General features: G+C 37.8%; 1 protein-coding gene across 2 annotated transcripts in view; it reads left to right on the top strand.

Moving 5' to 3' along the window:
• LOC107692372 (cAMP-specific 3',5'-cyclic phosphodiesterase 4B-like) overlaps positions 1–26,714 on the top strand; it is a 92,985-nt gene extending 66,271 nt beyond the window's left edge. For both annotated transcript variants that reach the window (XM_016491389.1, XM_016491388.1), the window contains exons 6-15: positions 13,220–13,332; positions 21,261–21,354; positions 23,793–23,968; positions 24,056–24,154; positions 24,260–24,424; positions 24,512–24,611; positions 24,695–24,849; positions 24,993–25,115; positions 25,216–25,398; positions 25,486–26,714. In XM_016491389.1, the coding sequence (XP_016346875.1) occupies positions 13,220–13,332; positions 21,261–21,354; positions 23,793–23,968; positions 24,056–24,154; positions 24,260–24,424; positions 24,512–24,611; positions 24,695–24,849; positions 24,993–25,115; positions 25,216–25,398; positions 25,486–25,836 (1,559 nt within the window). In that variant the 3' untranslated portion in view covers positions 25,837–26,714. The remainder of the gene's footprint in view (positions 1–13,219; positions 13,333–21,260; positions 21,355–23,792; positions 23,969–24,055; positions 24,155–24,259; positions 24,425–24,511; positions 24,612–24,694; positions 24,850–24,992; positions 25,116–25,215; positions 25,399–25,485) is intronic.
• Positions 26,715–27,075: the final 361 nt, after the last annotated feature.

Here is a 27,075-nt window from a genome sequence, read left to right as displayed (position 1 = left end):
CTACATTATGTATTGATGCACCATTTTGCCCATATGATATCCTGACAGATGGCATTTATAATATATTTTTTTATTTGGTTGTTAACAGCAGCTGGATTCACTCTGAACTGTTATAAGTCACCCCACACGGCTCCACTGTGTAATAATTATGAATGATAAGACCAAACCTCCTGCCATATTCTAGACAGGTGTTTTCAAATGCCTATATAAATGTTATATATGCTACACCATAGACGTCACCTTGGATTGTTCAGATGCTCGTACTGAAGGACTAACATGGGTCTGTTGAGACACGGGGCTCCTAAACTCTTTTGCTGATATATTACAATGGCAGCACAAACCCTTTTTCTCTCCAAGGAATATTACATAACTCAACGTTCTCTATCAATTTACGTAACTCACCGTTCTCTATCAGTTTTTTTATCTAATCAAATCTGTTATACTTTTATAGAAACTTAAGGAATGTTTCTCACCAAGTACAAGACATTTAGATAATTTCTTAATATGTACATATATTTATAATTTAGTCAAATAAATCTGAAATTACAATGTAGGGATATTATAATATTCTAGTATGTAAAGTATGTAAGTATGTAAAATGTTCTTGTGGTTTGTGTCTGTGTTAGTAGCTAGAGATAATCATTGGTTCCATTTAGATGCCTCAACCAATGCATATCTTTTAGGCAATGACCAACACATTCTCATGGCAATGTGTAACTAGTGTACATTTTGGCAAATATGTGGTTAATTTGTATGAATTCATACAGTTTTATTTGTTCTGCCTTTTCCCCTCTGACAGTTAGGTTTAGGGGTGGAACTTTGCTTTTTTTAAATTATGTTTTCTGTACAAATCACATTTTACAAATTCATATGAAATCACCTCCCAGAGGTGCAAAAAGGGGGTATGCAGTGCACAGGGGCGCCACTCGGAGGGGTGCACCATTTTGCCGAAATAATTTTGTGAAAATCTTCTTTGATAAAATGTTATGAATAATCAAATGCTTAGTTGTTAAAAATAATGTAATTAAACATTTTTATTTAATGGTTGTTTGGCATTGTAATGAGTTAAAAAAATGTATGTATTATAAACTTAGTACATATCAACCATTCACCCTTCAACACATTACTGTCACAGACAGAGTCACATGACCAAAATTAATAGAGGAGGGAAACATTCTGGGGCGCATAACAGAAAAGACAAAGGGAAAAGAAAAACAATGCATTAAAATGAGGACAACAATGTCCAAGTGAACAAACAGAGATTGGTAAGCTTACCCTATTATTATTATTATTATTATTATTATTACTTTTCATTATAAAGAATTACACCCAAAGTGCGCGCATCCAACAGGCCAAAAGCTGAATGCGGGTGCTCAAAACACAAAAAATTGCATAAAGTAAGATCAAAGTTGGCACACCACAGCTGCAGAAGTAGAAAAAAATATATTTTTTTACTTTTGCAGATGTGGTGTGCCAACTTTGATCTTACTTTATGCAACTTTTCATTATAAGTCATGAAGCCATTCCTAATACCAGTTCATTTCTGAGTATCTCTATTGCTCCAAAAATATTAAATATAAAAAGTTGTGATATGTTTATGAATGGGCGTTTGATTTACATTTGAGAGAAACTGAGAAGTTTGTTAACAAGGATGCAAACTACTCAACTTTCGTGAAAATTGCCGTTTTGTATTCAAAGTAGACCATTTATGTAGATCTGACAATTTTTTTAAAACCTCTTGCTACTTCATTATTCAGTACAAAAAAATGTCTTGATTTTAAATGTTATAATAGTGATTTGATAATGTCTAAATATAAACCCAAAAGCAAAGCATGTGAAAAAAACAATATTACAGGGTGGAAATGGTAAATGAGACAATGAGAGATCCTCTGCAGCCATTTACTGGTTATAGTGGGAATACCATGACATTTTTATTTTAATAGTGTTTATTTTCAGAAATCTTCCACTTAAACATGTCAAATATTCAATGAATTATCTCTATACTGTAAGTAAAAATGAAAAAAATGCACGTGCTCTTTAAAGTGAATTTTACATATAATTTTCTCATTTTATATACAAATATACAAATATATGAATAACTTTGAGGCAAATTAATAATAATAATAAAAAAAATACCTCCAAAACTGAAAGGTGAGCAATATTACATGTTTAAAAAATAAATAAATAAATAAATAATGTGTTCTAATGTCTGTCAGTCTTTTTTATTTTATTTTATTTATTTATTATTATTATTATTTATTTTTTATTTTTTATGGGGATTGAAAATGGGGGAGGGGATTCACAATCTTTTCACTCCTGATGAGTTTGTATCCTTCCATGCACAAGCTAGTTATTGGGCTTTTGGTCACTGACTTGCAGCCAGTTTTCTGTGAGGGTTAGTATTAGGGGCTAGAATATATGCCAACACTGATCTTGCATACCCCTAGGCAACTGTGCAGTTGCGCCCCTGCCACCACCTCGTGCTTCTGTTGTCTGTCATAACATGACAAAAGTGATTCTGTTTGTTTGATTAGCCATTTCAGAATCCACAGCTTTCTCAGCAGCCAGATCCACTCAAACTTACATTTTCTCATGAAATTGAGTTGGCAATGACCATTAAACAGCGATTTTCTATAGTTTGGAGGCCTTTGTAGGACATTGGTTTATTGAACATCGCATGTCTTAAGATTAATGATTTGGCATGTGGAGTTGTGTTGAACCTCAGCATCTGTTACCAGCACTGACTTGCTGATTCCCGTGTTAACAAGAGTCAGTTTGTGAATCCAACAGTGTTTTAAAACTGACTTTAAACTCCCTAACAGCCGTTAAAATCAGTGATGCAGGAATTCAAGCTTGCCTTTAACAATATGTCAGTTTAATTTTGTTGCTGTAATTGCAAAGAGCTCGGTGCTCTTTATTGGCTCTTTTTCTCAATGACTTTAGTGTCTCCACAAACTCAGGCAGAGTTAATCATGCCAATAGGAGCAAGTGGTCTATGGCTCAAAAACACTGCTATCTTTACCCACAGGGATTAAGGGGCATAGCTGGAAAAGCAGAGATATTATGGGTCAGTCAATCTGTCAAATGTTGGAGTCGGCTAGAAAGAGTCATGACTTTTGCTGTCAGTCTGTAGACCTAATGCTTTCAAGTCTCAAAACAAAAAGTGTGAAGTGTCAGTCAGGGATTAGCATCTTAGATAATCAATGCACTACTGCTTTCCTTTATATATGAGCAGGCTTTATCTAGACAACAGTGTTGATTAATCTATAAGCACATGTATACATTTTAAGATGAGAGGTATTCAATGAGAAGAACAGATGTCAGCTGAGACTGCTGTCTAAGGGAAGTCTGTCTCGGGTTTTTGCATTGGCTCTGCTGTGGTGCAGCTTTTGAAAGCTGGAAGCATGCACCCTGCTAACTATTTGAGTTATGCCATTGACGTCAGTACAGCCATAAAGCAGACAAACTGCCCTTCCCCAATGAACAACCCTGCCAAATGGCCTGCATGTCTTCAAATAAGCTCAAAGAGAAGGAAAGAGAGAGAGAGTTAGGAGTAAATGCTTTTGTTTCTGTGTTTTAATCAGATTTAAATCTTCTATGGACAGCTGGGAAAAACAGTCTCCAGTTATTTAAGAGAACTAAGCCAAAAAATGACATTAGTGGCTCAAAGTTTTATTTCCTCCTCAGAAAATCTGAATGAGGAAATAAGTCACAAATACAAACATGTGTGAGTCAACTTATTGGAAGTTGTTTATGCCAATGCAGGTGAACTAACAGGTTTGCTAGTTATCTTTCATTAGAGATGCTTTTTAACGTTCATTCCGACATAAGCATACTTTCCAGTTTTGAGAAAAGTTTTGACAACACACTATTATACTATAATATAATTGACTGCTCAAAACTTTCACTTAAGGGATTAGTTCATCCAAAAATGAAATGTTGTCTTGGTTTATTCACACACATATTATGTTGTCATGTGGAATGTTATGTGAAAACAAAATATATATTCTGTACAACAAAAATCAATGGTAATTGCTTCAAAAAGTAAATAAAATATGCAATTTATTGAACACACAATGTTCCATCTGTTTCAGTCATGTGATTTTTCCACTCCTCCGCCATATTTATAACCAACTGTAGGGCACAGTAATGGAGATAGATCCAAAAATATGTGAGCAAATTTGTATTATTATTATTATTTTTTTTATTTTTTTATTTTTTTACAAGTCTCAGGTTAGCACAAACCCTACCAAATCTAATGTTCTCTAACATTTATATACTGTATATTTAGTCCACAATCCATCTCTATGTTCCTCTGCATATATGAGGAGAGTCTGCTGGTATGTGGAAATTGATTGTGGATTAAGTATATATGTAAAAAATGTCCATGCATGTTAGATTTGTTAGGGCATGTGCTAATTTAAAAAATGTTTTGTGAGACCTGGTATGGATCCAGTGATCCAGTAATCACAGTTTTTTTTCTTGCTATCTCAGTTCTTGTGTTTTTGTATTCACTGCCATTACTTTGCCCCGCTGATGGTCATAAATATGCCAGATGAGCGGAAAAGTTGTGTGACTGAAACAGATGAATACGTCTTCCGGAGCCATTTACAGAAAGTAATCTTTTATATCTTTCAAAATGTACTTACAGGTGTCTTTTTCAAATTTAGTGTATCAAGACTGGTCCCATGATATGCCTGAACCAGTGTCATTTTCTAAAGTTCACATCTAAAGGCGTAATTTTAAATTATCCGTCCACTTTTGTTGTATGAAAACAAGTAGCCTTGGCATTCTACCCAACATCTCATTTTGTGTATGACGAAATAGGGCTGGAAGAACATGATGGTGTAATTTTTGGATTAACTATTCCTTTAATTATCTCTAGTAAGTTGTCTGCTGCCAGCTTGATGGTGGAATATACATTGTTGTTGCTGTTGTTGTTATTGGGAAAATGTAACTTTCGCAAAGATATACTTGTTAAGCATAAAGAAATTCAACTAATCTTAAAAGCACAGCATGAAAATAGTAAGTTTAAGTTGCTAAACCTTAGGTTTAGCTTTATTTATCAGCGGAATGGTTGGTTGACATTGTTGCATTATGGGAAATCACAGGTGAATGAGCTGGGATGCTCAAGACATGTTGAATGTAAATCTTTCCGTCTTCCTCTCCTGTGCATCTAACATATCCTGTCCATCCTATTTCCTTGAAAACCAGAGTCACGGAACAGAGTGGTGAACATGATGGCCACAGGTTTGTTTTATTGCTGTGTATGCTGTAAAATAGTTTTTAGCTTTTAGTTGGTAATGAGTCGTCTCCACCCAACTCCCCTCTGCCACCCTATATTCCACCCTAGTTCTTTCATTCATATGGATTTGTTTATTGAACACAGATGAAGTTATACATGAACTGAAATGTTGGGCAAATTCCAAATGGCATTTTTGCACCCTTGAAGGGCACTGCGGGAAGAGCACTGCTACCCGCAGGGTTGTTTCAAACTAGAGTGGCCATGAAGCAATATTTGAGTTTTTTTAAATCGGATTATTTGCTACAAGAATCTTACCATCTATAAACATACATTTTTGCTTATAAATGCTAAAAGAATAAAGTGTCAGTGACATAAAGTGACAAATACGCACATACAGTATGAGACAGTAACACTCTGCCCTTGTGGGTAGGATATCATAATGTTTACTTCTAAATTAATTTCACCCATTATCTGGCTATGATTCCAAAGTCATTAAAAGTCCAGTTGGTATCCATTAAAATATCCATGCTAGAATTTCTTCTAGCATTGCACATCATCATATGCCGTTGACCTCAGATTCCCTCAGGAATCTTCGTTGACTGTTCCAGTAATGGTAGGAGTGAAAGAAAAACCAAACCTGACAAAAGTTAGAGCTAATTGGGTTATGTTGGCTTCCTAGTCTATGGTAATGGGGTTGGAATGGGTCAGCGAGTTACTGACAACAGCCCTATTGAGGTCTATCAATACTCTAGACTTTGGTGGCAGGGTTCAAGCCAGGTGAAAGGACAAAGCCTTCCCTGTGTGTGTATGTTCACTTTAACCACCAGGACCTCGTGAATACAAGTTTGGATGTTGTGTGGTCGCTTACCCCACGTCCCCTCACTGAACTGACTATTGACTCATGAAATGCTGCTCATCAATTCTGAATTTAATGGAACAAATCTGGAAATTTCCAAATGCCACTGTCAACAGAGTGATCTCATTCGGATTCTATGTGTTTGTACGTAAAGTGAACATACCGTTTGCTTTTGGATAGACACGGAAATGTAAAGTGTTAACATATTGACAATATCTGGAAAGGATTGTAAACCATTTTACACAAAGTTTAGAGACATTAACATCTTTAACTAGAGTCAAATCAAACATTAACTTGTTTTACTCATTTTTTGCTCAGTTATTATAAATACAATAAATCAACCAATCAGTTTCTACAAATTCAATATTCTGTGAAGCTTAAAGGATTCATAAACATATGTATGTTTCAGTACAGGGTAATAAAATGCTTTCAGAATATTATAATTGTATTGTAATTGTCTGTTGTCTTTTGTTAATAATGTAGCAATATATAAAGCACAGCTCACACATAAGACAAGGTGGTTTCTGTTGGTTAATACAGGGAATCTGCATGAACAACTTGAACCTGTTGCAAAACCTTGTGGTAATCTTTCATCCTCACACATAATTCTTGATCATGTGGATTCCTATTAAAATGACTGGATTTCACGGACAGAAATTTTTCGAACAATGCCAAATGTGACAGCACCTTCATAATGAAACTTAATACTAATGTAATAATATTGATAGTGAACATGAAAACCATTACAACTCCAAATATGGACCTATTGTTGATATCTATTGTTTTCTAGCTCTACCTGTGTTTACAACTGATTTTTTAAAGGGGTCATAAGATGCGATTTCAAGTTTTCCTTTCTCTCTGGAGTGTTACAAGCTGATTCCTACAATAATGTACAGTATTTGAAATATAATGTGTTTTTTGAACATTAAAGCATGTCAACATATTCTGTTACACCAAATACACAAAATAATGATCTTTAAAAAAGCACCATATGACCCCTTTAAGACCTGCTATGCTTTTCATTGCCTTATTGGGCAAATGTGAGTTTTTTAGCCTGCAGATGCCATATGTGTGTTGCGGTGAAGGGGCGATTCTGACTATAACTGAACAAATGTGTGTAAGGAATGAGGAGAAGGGTTTGGATCAAGACTGGCCAGGAGTTTTAGACCACTGTTGCTTGGTTCTTTGTGTGCCATGGCGTATCCTGTAGTTTCACTCTTGGCAGTTATTTTACCCAGTTTTAGTTCTTGATTCTGAAGCGTACCCTTGTAAATCAGTTTGGAATATGTCTGGAATAGTTTTAGGGAGGTGGATGGACAGCTCCGTGATGGAGAAAGAAGAACTGAGGGAGCTGTTTTTCAACACACAGGCCTTGTAATTTGGGTGGATTTGGTATCTGTCTCTCTCACACCCACACATAGAAATGGGGCCAGGTTTGTATCACAAACTGGAACAAAAAAAATGTAATGTTTTAACAATTAAACATTGAAATTCTGAAACTGAATTATTTGTAACATATTCTAACCTTTTAAGAAAAAAAACTTGGCCCTCAGTAACTCATTGCTCATTGGTGGTTCTTTGCTATTTTCTGGCTTCAAAGTCTCATGTTTTGTGTGGTCTAACATGCCCAATTCAACAAGCACCCATTTCAACTTCTACGGAGGACTCCCATTCATGTGGCCGGGTCATCTCACTGTGGTCTTTTCCAGCACTCGTCGTTTATTCAATGTGTCTGTTATTGAAGTCCTCAGAGCCAAAACAGTGGCTTCTGCCTCCTAATGGAAAACATTTTATTTAAACCAGTTTGATGCTTCTCAGAAATCTGCCATGTTGAAACCACCATAAAATGAACTCAGGGAATGTCCCATATAGTTCTATGATGATCCACTGTTGCATTTAAAAGTGCGTAACATCTGTTGAGAGAGGTTATGGCATCATAAATGAGCACAGTATCACCTTTGTGTACAGTTAAAATTACAGATTTCTCTTTCACATTCACTTTGAAAAACAAGATCCTCCTGTGCTTCTTTGCCATGCTAAAGACTCAGAAATTAAGCTACTGTATTTGCTGTACATTGTGTTGTCTGTATGGCTCTCTGGAGGTTAAAAAACAATGTCAGAAATTACTGGCACTTTCAGCCCTCACAATCCTACACATTGCTGCATGGACTGTTGGACAATATTTCGCTGTGAGGTCCACACCAGTGTGGGTGCATAATGGACACAAAGGGGGCGCTCTTGAGCATCCTTTAAAACCTACAGTACGATGGCAAACAAGACACCTTATGGCAGGGGTGTCAAACTCAATTCCTGGAGGGCCGGAGCCCTGCAGAGTTTACATTCAACCCTAATTCAACACAGCTGATTCAACTAATCAAGTCCTTCAGGCTTATTCGAAAACTATGTGATATGTGTGTTGCAGCAGGGTTGGAACAAAACTCTGCAGGGCTCCGGCCCTCCAGGAATTGAGTTTGACACCCCTGCCTTATGGTCTCATAGACTTGACAGATTGTTAAAGTAATATATGCACAAACCCAAAGAGAATTATTTTGGATTTAATTGAATTCTGTTTATTTTTATAGCTTTACAGAGAATTTTACCAGTGAGCAAGATGACAGTGTTGAGAAGCTCCATAGAAAGATACTAGACAGACTACTCTTAAAAAGTATGTATGGAAGAAGATATGAACCTATTTTAAATTACCAGTACATATTTTATAAAGGTTAATGATTTGTTTTACTAAATAAAAAAAACAAATAATGTACTGACTTTTGGTAAAGAGTCAATCTTCTGGTAAAGAGTCTCCAATCCCAAATAGCTACATAATTCATATATTTAAAAAAAAATCTGAATTATATATAATGTGATTTAAATGATATTGTTTGTGTTCCTTAATTTCAACAAGCCATCAGTTTTTCTCTGCTCACAGAGAGAATCCCTTCTGTTACACTCTTTCACAATGTCCTTTGGCTACAAAAAGCTTTTCCAGAATTTCCCCAACTCTTTCTTTCTTTTATTTCTCTCTCTCGTCTTGCAATCAGAACCAGAGGAAGTGCTTTCTTAGTAGGTCCATTGAGATTTGAGGTGACGTCAGTCGTCATGCTTCCTTTTTATTGGAAATGCTATAGTTTATCCTTCCACTGCTTGACTAATCATTGAGACACTTCGCATGAATTCAGGAGGGGCATAGATGAAGGAATGAGAGAAAGAGAGAGAAAGAAAAAATGACAAATGTAAGCACATGCTCTCAACTAATTCTCAATGCGCATCAGGGAAACAGACACACAGCTGTTACCAAGCACACCACATCAGACAGCTCACACACATGCGCACAGCGCTCAGCCATGACATTAACACCCTCAAACGACCAGAAGACATGATTTGATATTTGTGATCTGCAGTAACCTCAAATGACACATATGCAAACACAGTTTGTGGCCGCAAAACACAACCTCTCGGCATGCTGATACTTTTTCTTATAACACCACACCTACGCTTGTCCTTAAGTGATAAGTGAAGTCAAGTTCACACACAAACAAGGATATGCTAGTTGTGACGAGAAATGATCATTAAAAGTTTTATGCCTAAAGAAAAAAGTACTTGCACCTAGGAAATTAATTTACAAATATATAAAAATTATGCTCATTTACATTAAATTTTCTTCTACATAGCATAATTTTTATATATTTGTAAATGTTGAGTGTTGAGATCACATGACCGGCAAAATACATATCCATCTTTTCGGGAAATGTAACTGCATGGTTAATGCACATTATTTCATTTATTTATTATTTTTGTTTGTTTGTGGATGTGTAATGGCAGCTTATTAGATGAGATCTGTCCCCTTTTGTCTGTAATTGGATGACCTCATGGTATGTGGGCAACTGCAGCATGGCCATATGTCCGCATCTTTCCTGGACCAATGCTTCCTTTTTCCAAATCTGCTAGGGCCGTTGGAGCTTGTGCGTCTCTCTGTTGTGCATGTCTTGAAGGAAGAGAACGGGGAAAAACCCTTCTTACGCACATGTGGTCAGACACCTCACTGGTCCTGTCAAACATGCTTTGCCTCATAATGACAGATTTCAGACCCAAGACTTGTGTACACATCACCTTTTCAGAGTGGTGTATGGATAGAAATGAGAGGTGGCAGAAATGTGAATTAAATTCAAAATACACATCAACTTTACACCATAACTCTACTTTGCAATAACAAATAAAGTTAACTAAACCTTAATTGTTACCGTAATGTTTAAATCAAGTCAAAAGGGTGACAAATTTGCAGTAAAATCCATTGCACTTCTATCTATCTATCTATCTATCTATCTATACCGTAATGTTTAAATCAAGTCAAAAGGGTGACAAATTTGCAGTAAAATCCATTGCACTTCTATCTATCTATCTATCTATCTATCTATCTATCTATCTATCTATCTATCGTTCTATCTATCGTTCTATCTATCTATCTATTGTTCTATTGTTCTATCTATCGTTTTATCTATCATTCTATCTATCTATCATTCTGTCTATCATTATATATATCCATCACTTGATATATAATAGTGTTATTTACAGCTGCTTTTGTATTGTTTATGTCTTTATTTTTCTATTGAACATAATTCAGTAATAGTTTAGATTGATTTAGATTAGATTGTTTAAACTAATTCAAGTATTTCATGTAAATATTCTCTAAAGCTAAAACTGGATTTAACTTTGGGACCTGAGTCTTGTCTAGAGACAGGAATGTTAGAGACTTGTGGGTGGTCTTTTGACTTGGGTCAGTAAGCAACCACCTAGCGACCACCCAGAACACCCTAGCAACCAGATACCAATGCACTACAAACCACTCAGAACACACCTCAGCAACTGCATACCAATGCTCTGGCACCCACATGCACACCCTAGCATCATGGCAGTTTTTCATGGGCATGCACTATTCACATTTCCTTCAGAAATATAAAAATGCGGTTATGCTTAGCTGCTCTCTTTTAGGTATAAAACTGGTTTTGTGAAAATGTAAATCTTGTTAAAAAAATCCAGTTTCCAACTTTTCGACATTGCCTTGGTGTTGTAGTTTACAGGTACCTCTCCATATGCTAAAAAAATAGAAAAAAAGATTTACCCACACCAAAGAGCGTTTTCTCTTGGAGTTCAGAGAACAAATATGCTTGTGTGGCTTTGAGCGTGTGGAGATTAGAGAGAAGTATCATTCGACAGGGCCCTGCTAAAGTTCTACTGCTGTGTTGTTCTGCAACTAGGAGACCCACCACAGCAAAGTCAGAGGCGCACAAGGGCTCGTCTGTGTCCCAAAGCCACAGGGCACCGATTCACCAAACTCCCCTCTACTGTAAACACATCTATGCTTTAACAAGACCCACACACATAGCTTACGCCTATGCTTCATACATTTCTGTGGTGTGCGAGGAATGATGCAGACCCGTTTACGTACATCTTGACATTAATTTAAGCGCATGATAAAACGTGATGCTGTGTCATTTGTGTGTATGTAAATGTGCTTTTTGTTGCTTTTGTTTCTTTTGTTGGGTTGAAAAGTATAGCCTTTTCAGCCTTTTGACACTATTTGATTTATCTCATAATATTTAAAAGGTATTTTTTCCAAGTAGATTTAAAATGTTTAATATAAAAGCTAAATATTGTAAACAGCTCATTAAAAATGAAAAAATGTATACAAAGTAGAATATTTCTTTCTTTTTTTTCTTTCTTTTTTTAAAATATATTTTTTATATGCACCAATATAACAACAAACGGCAATATTTCCCAAACACACTAGTGTTCAAAAGTTTGGGGTCGGTAAGAATTTGTTATAGTTTTAGAAAGAAGTTTCTTCTGCTGACCAAATCTACATTTGCTTGATCAGAAATGCAGAAAAACTAATTTTGTGAAATAATAATAAAATGTAATAGCTCTATTTTAATATATTTTGAAATGTAATTAATTGTAATGATGACAAAGCTGAATTTTCAGCAAGTGGCATTTCAAATAACATTTCTTATTATTATCAATGTTGAAAACAGCTATGCAGCTTGATTTTATTTATTACTTTTTATACTTTTTTTAGGAATCTTTGCTCCTAACATTTTTTTTATTTGATTCTTCTTATAATTTATTTGAAATAGAAGTTTTTAAAAGTCTTTACTGTCAGTTTTGATCAATTTAATGCATCCTTGCTCAATAAAAAAATATTAATTTATTTTAAAACAAATTCTACTGACCCCAAACCTATAAATGGTATTGCAAGTTTTATTTATTATTTTGCAAAATGCAAAAATGCCATGCAGGGCAAAAGTGAGCATTTTTGAGTGATGCAAATGAATCTGATTCACAGAAATTAATCAAATTTACTAAAGTTTGAAATAAAGATGCTAATAAAATTTCTTCCAGAAAATGGCATTTAGGAAACCTAATGGTCTCCTAAGTAAAAAATAAAAATTAGAATAAATGAAATCATTAAGATGCAGCTTAATTGTATATTTCCATTGAAATCACTGTGAATATATAGTGAATATTTGTGTCTTAAAATGTGCATGTAGTTTTAATTTAAACATGTATTTTTGCAAGAGTGTGTGTGTGTGTGTACAAGTTTATACAGCGAGCTTTGCAAAGTAATACCCTTTGTCTCCTCTCTATTGACATCAGAGCCTACAAAAGCCAGAAATGACAAAAAGGGGAAGGGACGAGAGAGAGAGAGAGAGAGAGAGAGAGAGAGAGAGAGATGCCAAATGGGGCAGTGAAATGAGGAAGCACAGAGCCAAGAGGCTGCATCACCCCACCACAGCCAACTCTCAGACATGAGTGAGAGTGGCACGCAAAGAGAGGGCGACACCGAGAGAGGCAGGAGGGGGTAAGAGTAAGGGGCACGAAGCCAAAGAGACAGTATCACCTAGCCACAAGGACCAGGCCAATGAGAGGGAGCGAGCAGGGGGGGAAATCTCTCAAAGCTAGCGCTCAGAAGAACCCACTCTCACTCTCTCATACAGTCTGGGAGTGTGTGTGCGTATGTGTGTGCGAGCCCAGGATGAAGGATCGTCTGGCAGGCTGTGCTGGAGTGGCCATGCAGCAGGATTTTCACGGTGCCCCCCTTTCTGTGTGTCTCTGTCCAGACGAGTCCTACCAGAAGCTGGCCGTGGAGACCATGGAGGAGCTGGACTGGTGTCTGGATCAGCTGGAAACCATCCAAACGTACCGCTCCGTCAGCGACATGGCCTCCAACAAGGTGAGAAGATGCAGCACATCACTTTTAAGAGCTTCTTTGGAAGTTGTAAAAACTCTCAGAGGATGCTTGCGCAGTAAAGCGCGTTCAAGAACTTTTTCCTGATAGTTTAGAGAGTTTGTAATGCTTCTCTCAACGGCCGCTTTGTGAATGGGGCTATTGAGAGTCAGTGCTTGTGCCAGTTAGTTTGCATTCAAAATTCAAGCTGCTGTTTTCTAGCTTGCTTTTGAAATCTATTTGAATATGCAGAATATACACTAGATTTGAAATTTTAAGGTTTATTTTGATTTAGTTGTGGTGCATTTTCCAAGGTATTTGAAGTACAAGGCTCCCTTAGAGATGCCACATAACTTTATTATCATAACAGTCTCACACATTCTCTGTATAAATATGTTAGCAAGTCTTCCTAGCTTATTGAACAGGTTATAGCATGTCTTTTTTCCAGCATGTTTTTCCACACCCCTTTGTGTTGCTTTGGAAATGCGGTACACTGCGGTGTGCTCTGAAATTGATTTGATTGACAGCTTGTGGGCCAATTTATATTAACAGTGAGGTTTATCAAGTTAAATTTTAACTTTTTATTAGGAGATCTTTTTTTTTCTTTTTTTTTCTAGACTTGAATACATGTACAGCACTTTATTGCATAATCAAAGCAATATGATATACAATATAATAAATTTTTGGAAACACAAATAGCCTATTTTCTCATGAAACATCTGCTAATATGACAAGCACAATATTTGTTACAAATTCATATGTACATGTTTCAACCTATTTTGTTTATCATCCGTTTTTACTTTTAAACACTATGTGTTGGTTTCACATCTTTGTCAGTGTCATCTCATGTGATACACTGCACAGCTCCACAGTGTGTGTGTGTGTGTGTGTGTGTGTGTCCTGCAGCTGTGACTCAGGTTTCCTGTCTCCTTCCTAAGCTCTAGCCGGGTCCAGACTACAATAGGAGTGAGTGCTGTATGGCAGGGCAAGGCCGCACTCCCTGTTTGTTTCTCCTTCTGCTGACGTCAAACAGGCATACACTGCAGCATGGGGACTTTTACTGCAGACAATAGGGATGAATACACACTAACTCCCGCACACACACCAATCCTACAGATAAATGTACAGGAAAGGGACGTATTTTGGGATGACCCAGAATCATTCAATTTGGCGCGTTTTCCAGTAAAAGTATAAACATCTTAAAACATGAGCATTTTACTTTTCATGGAAATATGCATGTTAATACTTTTTATTAAGAAGATTTAAGAAGATTATTATTAAGATGATTTTGCCAGTTTTTTTTCTTTTCTTTTTTTTAGGGAATATGTATTTATTTATTTTTGCATAAACCTCACTATATTTTGTTAGACTTTAAGTATTTTAAATAAGATTACTAATGGGGTAAGAAAGGTTTCTCCAAAACGTTTGTGCACAAATTTGCATCTAAAATAAAATTATCAGTCTAAGGATGTATATAAAATTTGACTGGAAAATGACAAAAATACTCTTTTTTTTTTCAGTGCACGCAGGCCAACAATGATATGCAAGAATATAGAATATAATGCACATGCAAGAAAATGGGACATTAACAAAGCCTGTGACTGTGTCATGACTGGCTCAAGACATGCTCATATCCTAGGAGCTTTTGTATAAGTTTGTGGAACTAGCACATAAAGATGTACAGAGAATACCAGGACATCTGACCTTTTGCGGCCCTTTTGAATGCCTGTGCCCTCTGATGTGTATTACACTTTAGCTGTATGTGCATATGTGTGCATGTAAAATCTATAGTGTCAGCTCCAGGATTTATCTGCCAACATGCAATATATATGTTGGCAGAGAAATCCTGGAGCTGATACTGTATAGATTTTACATGTACACATATTCTGTTTCAGTCAACTGGACATTCCGGTCAAGATAACAGCACTGCAGACTCACTCTTTTTGTTACAGTAAATCGACAGAGTTGTTTAAATAGATACCAAGTCCATGGCCATGAAACCCCAAATGTAGTCACTGGATTGAAAAGTTATGAGAGAAAACATGGTTTATAATACATGAACATTTCCTTTTTGGACTATTTTGATAAAGTTCAGTCAAATGTTGTCATATTTAGCAAATATTTCTTTATTATATTATATAGCTTCGTTGTTACTCTTTCATGGCTCTTTTTTCATGTTTCTCATGAAATTCCTATGGAGAAATAAAAATAAATGTAATGTAATATAATAACTCATTCTTATATAAATCTAACATATTATTTATATTACATTACATCTTTATTTATTTATTTATTTTTGCAGACTTGCCAATCTTGTCAAATTTTTTAGGTCTCTTTTAAAACTAACATTAAGCGGGGACAAGTGAAATTAATGAAGTCCTCAGGAGAAAGATCTGAAAAGCAGGATACTTAAAAGTTTCCACTTCCTTTCTATATAATCTCATCGCTGTCTAGAAGAAGCAAGTGAAACATTAAAGATCTGATTTGTGGTTATCCTTTGGGTGCAGCTTGTAAACGTTCTAAATGTTAAAACTACCATTTTTGTTATTTGCAATTCAGGACTTCCTGTAGATCTGCATATGTGTGGCAATATGTGTTTGCCCTGATGACTTCAAGAGATCACATCAGTATGCTTGATCTGATTCCAGAGCACACTATTTACCCTATAAACCATGTTGCAATGTGGTTAGAGTTCCAGTGTATGTGTGTGTCAGAAGGAGGCGGTCCCTCGTGAGAGGGGTAGTGTGTATACAGTGACACACTCACACACTGAAGGATAGTCAGCGCTCACAGCTCAAAATTAGTCAGTAACGTTATTGCGTCTGTCAAAAGCCGAACCTTGAGACTCAAGACAGTCAGGGTGACAAAGACTCACAGCAAGCAGGACTTAGAAAACTTAACTCACTTAAAATGGGAGCTTGCTGCTTTGAGAGGAAAGAACAGAGAAAGATCGAAAAAGTTAACTGCTTGAAAAAGGTGAGCCTCAGTTTTATACTTTTATAAGTTGTTAGTGGGTTGGTCATTTTTGTTGGATGTTACTTGGTGGACTTTTCAAGGACAAAACTGTTGCCTAAAGTAACTTTTTGAACTTTTTATTTCTGAATTCTCATGATAAGTGTGCTTTATAGATGAAAAGTGAATTCCTGGAAAGGTTTATTTTTTTGTGTGCTGTACTTTCTTGTTTTGAAAAGTTGCAAATGAGACAATGTGTGGTCATGTAAGCAGTGGTCTTTAAGTTATCATTTTAAAAGAATGAGTTGTATAGTCACACATCTATAATATAAGCCAGTCAGAGCCATGTAATATCGAACTGATGGTCTCAAGTCAAACTACTGTTAGTTTATAAAGTTCCTGCATAATTTGTTTGTTGTAGAGAGCACCAGTATCAGCTTGCATGAAAATTGTTGTTAAACTATTTGTATAAATGTTCAGGGTTTTTTTGCTGTCTTTTCCTGATAATCAGAAACATAACAAACAATCTTCGTCAATTTTAAACAACCTAAGTTCCTTTCAAAACTTTCTTTAAGGTTTTAGAGTCACTCTTTGCTCTGTGGATATAATTGTGACTAAAGCAGCTTAAAAGTATTTTTGCCTATAATTTAATAATTAAATATTTTACTGTGTCCACTTGTGGATTTTGTACACACACACATTTGTGCACATATTGAGAAATTTAGAGGAAGTGAAACATTGAGCTTGTATCCTCAGGCATTGTTGGTTTGTCACAGAAAGAGCTGCTGATTTCTTCAGAAATGTCATTATTGATGTTACCGTTGGAATATACCAGAGAACTCGTTTGTCATCTCAATGTGCGTCAGGGATCATCATATATCAGTGGTTGTTAAGAATTTGCAGATTTTGCAATTATGTGTTTCTCAAGTGACATCATTCAGTGCAATAAAAACTCCCACAATTTCTGACCAAGAAACAGATGGGGGTTTTCCCCACTAGATGATGTACACAAGACATTTACTGTAGATAGATGTAATTAAAAAACATCAGTGTAGTGTGACATTTACATACAAGTTTGAATACAGAGAGAGATTTGGAAATAAGAATATAGATCTTGATTGACAATGGACTGCTATGAAAAAGTGAAATGTATTTTGATGATTGATTGACTTGCCTGTCCTGCATCAAACACATTGATACATTAGACAAGGTCATGATGACGGTACAAATTGATTTAACATGCTGCCGGCGCACAGTGTGAGGTGACTGCACAAATCTATCTCACTTAATACTGTGGGTATATACTGCCCACTAGTGGAGAAAATAAAATAGCATCTAATTGCTAATTATCCCATTTTAAAGAAATGCAAAAATAAAAACTTGCAACTAGGTACATAGAAATTATGATGTGCATATTTGCTGTCAATCGGTAGTTGACATTAAATACATTTGGGAAGTTGGCATGTCCTTTGGTGTCACAAGCCATGCTCCATGTAAAACTATTTTAAAAAGCAATTTGCTTATTATTTTTTAATTCTAATATAGCTTTTATGAGCTAATGTTAACTGAGATACTGAAGGAAATGTGGAGAGAATTTTGTATAAAAACAGTTATGACCTTGTAGGATCATTTAAATGAACTACTGATGTTGAAAAGGTGAAAAAAGGGAAATGTTTACAGGACAGAAAAAAATACATTCATATAAATTTTAACTTTAAATCTTGTTGTTCATTATGTGTCAACTATAATTTCCTAAATAAAATAGTTTTTTGCCTCTAAATGCCTTACACAGGCAATCCATGTTAGCTGATAGAATCGGTTAGCTTTAATCAAGTGTTTGAAGGGTCTTTCTCTACAGAATGAAGGTCTTTGAGAATGAAATTCCCTTCATTCACCCTTTACTCTTCTCAGAGCAGAAGTCAGTGCACATCCGCCCCCCTACAGCCATGTTTCTCACGGGGCTTAGAGAGAGACACTCACATGGATTTATTGATATGGATGATAAGAAGAAATGTGAGCTGTGGAAAGCAGCCCGTCTTTGATATGTCAGAGTTGTTTACAGCTCTGACTAGACGTCTCACGCATCGCTGAGGAACCTCCACTGCAGCATAATGCAGAGATTCTCCGCTATTTTCCATCTTTCTCTTTCCCCCCTCTTTCCCTTTCTCCCTCCCACTCCCTTTTTCTCATGAAGGTGCACAAACACAGACACACACATACATTTCACAGTTTGGAGAATCCAAAATCATTGCATGAATTATTTTAGCTTCTCAAATCTGAGACCAACTTCTCTGTGTTAAGGGGCGAAAACAGGCTCAGTTGCAAGTAAATAACAAATATACTGTTAAAAAAAAAAAAAAAAACTAGAGCATGTTTAACAAGAAAACACTATTTTAGTCTTTTTACTTCAAGATTTAATCTTAATTTCAATATTACTTGCTGTTTCTTTGTAATTATTAATTAAATTTACTAGCAATTTCTGAGTGTAAATTGTTTCAATGTAAATCCTTTGTGTAATTGTGCATCTAGGTTTTTTTTTTTGTAAATTGTTTCAATGTAAATCCTTTGTGTAATTGTGCATCTAGTGTTTTTTTTTTTTTTTGGTTGAGAAATGCACCATTTTATCCATCATAGGTGAGTGTGATGAGGGCAGCATGGTCTGGTCTGCTGTTTTTGTTGGTTTTGGGCTCTTTAAAGATTGTCCATTTGGGAAACCAATGGGTTGCCCAAACCCAACTAAATCATCCGAACACCATCCTAATCCAACAATTGTCTTATTTTTTCCCTCATATTCACTAAGGGTTTTCCCTGTCATTGGACTATATCAAGGACAGCTCATCGATTTTGGACGTTTGCCTCCTCCCCATTCTGATGAATTGGGGGTTGATTTGGCAGATGTTATTGAGACGCAGTGATGTCCTCGTGATTCCTGGGCAGCCGTCTTTGGAGGCTGGGGAGGGAGGGAAGCCTCAGCGGCAGCCCATGCATGTCACATGACGCTGTTGCCATGGCGTTGGGATGTTGGTGTAATTGGTGTTCGGATGTAGACGGAGAGGCAGAGAGAAAGAGAGAGAGTCATGGGGGGGTGTTGATGTCACCGAAAAAAGACAAAGAGAGGCAATTATCCAAGTCTCCTCTCCCACCATACTCTATGGTAAAAATAGCACAGAGCTCCATGTGAAACCTCATGCATTATGGGAATGCAATAAATTAGGCTGACCGAGCCTAAAAGAACCCAGACTCGTGTAAATCTCCCATCTTTGCTCTTACGTTGCCTTTGCAGCTACAAAAGGGCTTAAAGTTGTTCTCGATTAGGAATCCCTTAAAGTCGATTAATCGTTCCCAAAAAGCCAAGGGCGTCCTTAGACCTCCCTGTCTTTCTGTCCTTCTTTACGTGTCTTTTTTTTTCTCGTGCTTTCCCCGCATAACAAAGCAGGGGCTCCCCCCCTCCTCTGCCATCTCTGTGTCAAATCATATGTGCCTGTGGAGCGTGTTGCTGGGGCTGACAGACTCGAGACTGGGGGACAGACGCGTGAGGGAGGGGGCGAGGCAGAAGGAGAGAGAGAAAGACAGAACGAGATGATGAGAGAGCGTGAGCGTACTGCAGCAGCGGAGCGGCACTAATCCAGCAGAGGAAGACCCCCCTCCAGCCAGATGAGCATCCCAGCATTTTTTGTCCTTATCCCTCCCTCCCTCTGCTCCACTGCTTCTTCATCTCCTCCATAATTCATTCCAGACTTCCAGACCCTCCACTTTGCTTCCAGCTCCGGCCACCGCTCTCTGGATCATCCTCCAGCCCAGGACGGGTGTTCCCATCCACTGTCGGTCCCCATTCGCATCTGAAGCCATGGACAGTCAACGGCAGAGCGATTCGGCCGAGAGCTGCCGTGAAGACGGCTTGTGTCTGCTTTTCAGCTACTAATCCATACCAAGCAGAGTAGGAGAGGAGAGAAGAGGGGATTTTTCATTTTTCCCAACCAGAAGAATCCCTTTCATCTGCCTCTCTCTGGCTCTTTTCCTTTGTGGTATAGGAGTGCGCTGTTGTGGATTTCGGGAGATTAAATACGATCCAAAATGCCTGAGGCCAATTACCTTCTCTCTGTATCCTGGGGTTACATTAAGGTGTGTATGGTGGCTACTAAGCTGTTTTTGGTCTGCCTTATGGAGGTTGATTTTGGTTCGGTGATTGTTGGTGGTCTAGAGAGACACTGAGGAGGAAAACCTACAGCAAGTCTCGCTGTGTGGCATCCTGTCCTGGAATGTCTAGATCTGAGCTCTATTTTGGGCTGTTCTTTTCAAAATAATCTGTTGTATTTTGGCTGAGATGTTGATTTGGATGTCAAAAGCACAGTTATATAGGTTGTTTTTTGTGATTTATCCCCTTGTACTAATGAAGCTTAAAAATGAGATGTGGCGCAGGATATGGCTGCCGTTTTTTGACTTATTTAATTATATATGCATTTGTTTATTTATTTATTGCCAACATTGCATTTTTTGGAACCACATCATTGCTTTTCGAACTTATAGTCATACATTATATGTGGAGAAAAAAAATGCTAAAGAAAAATATTACTTGGCAACAGTTTCTACCTTGTCTCTTGTACGGAATTTCTCTCTCATTCTTTATTCATTTGCATTTTTTACGCATGGTATGAGGTATAAGAGATTTATTTAGAAACAAGAGAAATGAATGCATTAAAATGTATGCATAAATATTTTTAAAAGGAGATATTACGATTTAAATATTAATATATTTAATAATATTTTAATAATATTTATATTTATTATATTATTTATTTGGTAATATTTAACATTCTGTACCCCATAACATGTTGCAACATTGTATGAAAATCCATGTCTATATAAAGGAATTTTAAATATGCCATTTTGCAAGACTTTGGAATATGGCTGCCCTACTGAAGACTCAATGTTGAACCTTTTTGTGTTTTTGACTAATGATTCTCCCTCGTTATCTTTTCCAGTTCAAGAGAATGTTGAACAGGGAGCTGACGCACCTCTCTGAGATGAGCAGATCTGGCAATCAGGTGTCAGAGTTCATCTCCAACACCTTCCTAGGTAATCACACACATATTTACTGTTACACTAAAACACCCGCAGTCATCGCTAGACATTGGCTATATACAGTATGCGCCATTGTGGATTGAATTTGGGCTGCGTCATTTCCAGAACTGAACTGCAGTTTAGACTCACTGATGCTGTATATCTAAAAGCTATGAAAACGAGGAAAAATAAATCCATTATTTGTGAAAGTGTTGAATATTAAAAGATAAGATATGCAGTACAAAGGCTAATTTTGTTTGTGGAATGCCGTGAGATGGCATCAGACTTTCGATTCTGCATGAGGAGAGAGATCCCCAATGCAGCATTTGGAAAACAGGAAGGGGAGGGTGGAAAGGAGAGCAGAAATATGGGAGGGAGGGAGAGACAGAGGGGGATGGGATCCTGCTGTAAAGCAATGCTGACTGTGGAACCCCCCAGCACGGAACATCCAGGCAAGAGGACCTGTGACTCATCCAGCTCCTGTGCTCTCATCGAGACGCCATCGCATGCCCCGTCTAAACACACAAACACTCATGTACCTTGCCGCAGTCTGAGATCCCATTTCACTACAAAAAATTATTTCCTAATCATTATTTTTGACTTGCTTACTAATAAAATTTGTAAACATTTTTAAGACAAGAAATGAAATTTAAATTTACTTTCAGCAGAATTTTGTTAAATATTATAAAGAGTAATACATTAGAAGTTCTTCTGATTGGATTATATTTTTTTATCCATCCAAATGCATTATGTTGAAAAAATAATGTTTAGATATTTTTACTGATAAAAAGGCAAAAATATAGATAACAATTTTTTTTTTGTTGCAGTGTAAAAAGGATTGAAATTTGAAATTTGATGATGAAATCTGCAAAAATATTGTTGTCCATTCTGATGGTGTACAACTTTGTGGCCGGATTATTTGGGACTAAAAGTGGTTTGATTTTCCTGGGATTAAATGTTAGCTGTGAAACATCTGTGCGCTGCGTCACGTGTGACTGCTTTCTTTGTGCCTCTGTGATTTCACTGTCTGCATCAAAACGCATGCGTTTAGCAGTGATGAGATTAAATCGGACCCGGACATAATGTCTCTTTCCTTTTTTTTTTTTCTTGCTTTTTCTGAAATCTTAGATCTGTGCACACAGCCTGTACATGTGGCTTGCCTTTGGTTGTTTGCTTTTTTATATGAGAAGGAGACATGGAGTGACATGTGAGAGAATCCTGAAAGGAACGAGGCGAAAGGAAAAAAGAGCTCTGATGGATGTTTATGAGAAAACAAGCAAATTGGCTATAAGGAGCACTCCGTGGGATCAGATAGGAGGCATTTTCTCTTGATCAGGCATCTTTACCACAAGAGAAGGAGAGAAAAACAGATAGAGCCTTTTGAGATGAAAGAGAAACAAGTACTCCCTCATCCCCGTCCCTTTCCGTTCCGTCATCGTAATAGGACGCCTCGTATTTCTTTCACTCAGGATCTAAGCCCATCTGAATGACTGCGGTGCTGATTACGGCACGGGTTCATGTTTAACAGAGACATATGAGTGAAGAGGATAATGACTGTAATGAATTAACCAACCCTCATATTTCACCTCCTCTCTTTCTTCATCAAGCCAGCGGCTATTACCAGGTGTTATCGCAGTCTTTCAGCCACATGCCAGAGCTTTACGGCAAGAGAGAACAACGTTATCTGCAGTAATTGAGAAACTGGAAATAAAAATTCAGTCCACTCGCAGCCTGTGGCTCCTTGAGAAGGATTTGGATTAGCATTTCCACACGAGGAATCCCTAACATGAAGGTTTATGGCATTATCAACTGCATTTTTGCCCAAAGATACACCCTTCCTGTGCCGCCATTGTTTGTCAGTTGATATCTCCTGAGGGTTGACCTTTGGAGATGCCATATAAGGCAGACACGGGCTCCCCTGTAGTTTGTTGACAGGTCTGTCACAGTGAAAATGGAGAGTGGAATTAGAATTAGAAGGAAAGGAGGGGCAAGCCCCACTTAAATAGCTCAGTGGCAAAGTCGCTGTGAATTGGGTGTCTGTTCTGCCGTTCAAGGGCAACAAATCCTGAGAAGCACACGCACTGAGTGCAGATGTGAGCTATTCAGCTGTGGCACTGCACCTGGGCCAAAGGCGTCTGCTTACGTCACTAAGGGAAACACGATACATGGCCACCGGTTTCCCAACAATGGGCTTTTGTGCGGGCATGTATGTGTCTCGTCTGTGTGGAAACTACAATGAAAAGATTGAGTAATCTGGAATGTGATCTGCCAACAACTGACACAGTTGTGCATGATCGGTATTGAAAGATTTGAGGACTATTACAGTTTCATGGTGACGAGTTAACACACGGTCGTTTTCCACATTGTCTGTGGAAATTTGAGTGCAAGGTTAGTTGCCACCAGGAAAGAGACCAAAATCGTTCTAATCATTTGGTTCTTGCTGTTCCTCACAGACAAACAGAATGAGGTGGAGATTCCCTCACCTACTCCTAAAGCCCGCGAGAAGAAGAAAAAACAGCAGCTGATGACTCAGATCAGTGGTGTGAAGAAAGTATCCCACGGGCCCAGCCTCAACTGCGGCATCGCTCGCTTCGGCGTCAAAACCGACAAAGAGGATTTACTGTCAAAGGTGAGTAGAAGATTGAATACTTGATCTTTAGTGTGTTCGACTGAAAATTTCCGTTGATCTCATTCCACTTGTGTCTTCTCTTTCCAGGAATTAGAAGACCTGAACAAATGGGGCCTGAACATCTTTACAGTTTCAGAGTATTCTCACAACCGGCCTCTCACTTGCATTATGTACGCCATCTTCCAGGTCAGTTCTTCCTCCAGCCTTTCTTTTGCCTATGACTTTCAACATTTTGCAACAAAAATGTCACATAGTCCAAGATTGTAATAATATTGCTTCTCTCTGTAACAGGAACGTGACTTACTTAAGACATTTAAGATCCCGGCAGATGCTTTTGTGACATATATGATGACCCTTGAGGATCATTACCACCAAGATGTGGCCTATCATAACAGCCTTCACGCTGCTGATGTGGCCCAGTCAACTCACATTCTGCTATCCACACCTGCACTAGATGTAAGAACGTTTTTCTTCAGGTGCAATTGTCAGAGTTTTCCCTCAAAGGATTTCATATATCTCACCATTTTCAATTTGTCCTAACAGGCTGTCTTCACAGATCTTGAGATCCTGGCAGCCATTTTTGCAGCAGCTATTCATGATGTGGACCATCCTGGAGTTTCAAACCAGTTCCTCATCAATACAAGTGAGTGTTCTCAATTCCCACCCTACTATCAGCATAAAGTTGGAAACACTTAAGTTAATCCTGTATTTATTCATTTCTTACAGACTCAGAGTTAGCGCTCATGTATAACGACGAGTCCGTTTTGGAGAATCACCACTTAGCCGTGGGCTTTAAACTTCTCCAGGAGGACAATTGTGACATCTTCCAGAACCTCACTAAGAAACAGAGGCAGTCACTCCGAAAGATGGTCATCGACATGGTGAGGTTCTTCCCTTCTTTCTTTCCTTCTTTCTTTCCTTCCTTCCTTCCTTCCTTCCTTCTTTCCTTCCAGGCCATCTGCTTTCATTTACATTGCAGTGATTTATATGCTAACACATATTGTTCAATGTTTCCTGTTAACAGGTACTGGCCACAGACATGTCTAAGCACATGAGCTTACTGGCCGATCTGAAGACCATGGTAGAGACGAAGAAAGTGACAAGCTCAGGAGTTTTACTTCTGGACAACTACACAGACAGGATACAGGTACAGGTCTTCCTGTTCTCCTTCCCTGTCAATGAATGATTCATGTAAATTAGAGGAACAAAATGATTTGGAATCATCTAAAATTGTGGTGTTACTTCAGGTTTTGCGGAACATGGTTCACTGCGCCGATCTGAGCAATCCCACCAAGTCTCTAGAGTTGTACCGCCAGTGGACTGACCGCATCATGGACGAATTCTTTCACCAGGGTGACAGAGAAAGGGAACGTGGCATGGAGATCAGCCCCATGTGTGACAAACACACTGCCTCGGTGGAGAAATCACAGGTTAGTTACTGTCTGAGATGTATGGTCTCTCCTGGAGTACCATATTTGAAGTACCTTACGACGTCTAACGCATTTTTCTCTCTTCAGGTGGGTTTCATTGACTACATCGTCCACCCGCTGTGGGAAACCTGGGCCGACTTGGTGCATCCAGATGCCCAGGATATCCTGGACACGCTGGAGGATAATCGGAACTGGTACCAGAGCATGATCCCCCAGAGCCCTTCCCCACCCTTCTACCAGCCCGACAAAGAAGGCAACGGCGGGGGTTCAGGGCCTGACAAGTTCCAGTTTGAGCTCACGCTAGAGGAAGAGGACTCAGAAGGCACGGAAAAAGATGAACAGAGCCAGGGTGATGAGGAAGAGGATGTGGAAGAAGAAATGGAATCCACTACACACATCCAGATAGTTACCGAAGATGCATCACCTGTCGACACATAGGACTTGGCGTCTCTTAATAGGCGGTAGTTGTTTTTTCCCTTGCGAGAGGAGCAATCTTGCAGTTGATGCTTTTTAAAAAGCCCACATGGGGTGCTTTTTAGGCCCTCATGGGAGGAGGATGTCTTGCCCTCCTTGCACTTATGTTTGGAGACAGTTTGGTAGGAGCTCTCAGGAAATAAATGCTGCAGACATTTTGGACCTGAACAATTGACAGGCGACTTTGATAAACATGAAGGATTGGGGCCAACGTGGACAGTTTGTTTGTTTGTTTACCTGCCGGTGAGGAGTAGACACTACTGAGAGGATTTCTCTCTTTTTTTTTTTTGTACCAACACAAACTTTTTGTAAAGCTATGGTTGTGTGTTGAGGTCAAACACGAACTACTGAAGAACAAGTATTTGTAAAGAGAGAAACTGTTTACTTTTCTGTACCGTTTGTCTAAAGACTGTGTGCCTTTTTACTATTGTCTTTTTAATAGTCTTTTATTTATTGAACACATTTTAGTATAACTGTGTGTTGAAATGTTTTCGTTTTCTAAACCAGACCAAACATGCAGAATTGTTTTATATCTACGCTGGAGAGAGAATTAGTGTCTTCCTTTGTTTGGCAATATAACTTGATAATCCAAACATCTGACAAACGATCAGAAAACTAAGAAATGATGAAAGAGGCACTTTCTGTTTATTCTATCTACATTTGTGTCGGACTTTTTAAATATGAGCACAAACTCTGTTTATTTGGATCCGTACATCATCCCATCCACATTAGGTTGAAAAAAATCTGTTAGGTAAATGCATTGTTGCACAAAAAACTTTAAATGCCCTTAAATATGAAGACCCCATTTGGTTAGATCGTAAAACAAAATACAAGCACCCCCCAAAAAATCCAATCACTAGGGGTCTCATAATGTACTAAAATCACAGGGGAAGCCAAAGCTATGCTCACTTAAACGTTAATTTGCTTTCGATTCATCGTAATTGTCTTCCTTACAGCAGCCATTTTTCATTCTTCCCATCATATCTCAGAAACACAGAATAAAAGCAGTCCAAACTAGCTTTTGTAGCTTTTCTACACACTTTGATACAGAACATTTCCTCATTTATCTTCTAAATAAAACATCTTCTCTTATGATTGGCTCACTTTTAAGACAGATAAAAACATTGACGTCAACTGATTTCCTTCCCTATCTCGTAGAACACCAAGATATGATAAAAAAAAATCTCACTTACATCTGCTCTA

This window comes from Sinocyclocheilus anshuiensis, unplaced genomic scaffold, assembly GCF_001515605.1.
Source record: "Sinocyclocheilus anshuiensis isolate Anshui unplaced genomic scaffold, SAMN03320099.WGS_v1.1 scaffold70, whole genome shotgun sequence".
NCBI lineage: Eukaryota > Metazoa > Chordata > Actinopteri > Cypriniformes > Cyprinidae > Sinocyclocheilus > Sinocyclocheilus anshuiensis.
The sequence above is the reverse complement of the archived record's forward strand: the minus strand, read 5'-3'. Positions and strand labels throughout refer to the sequence as shown.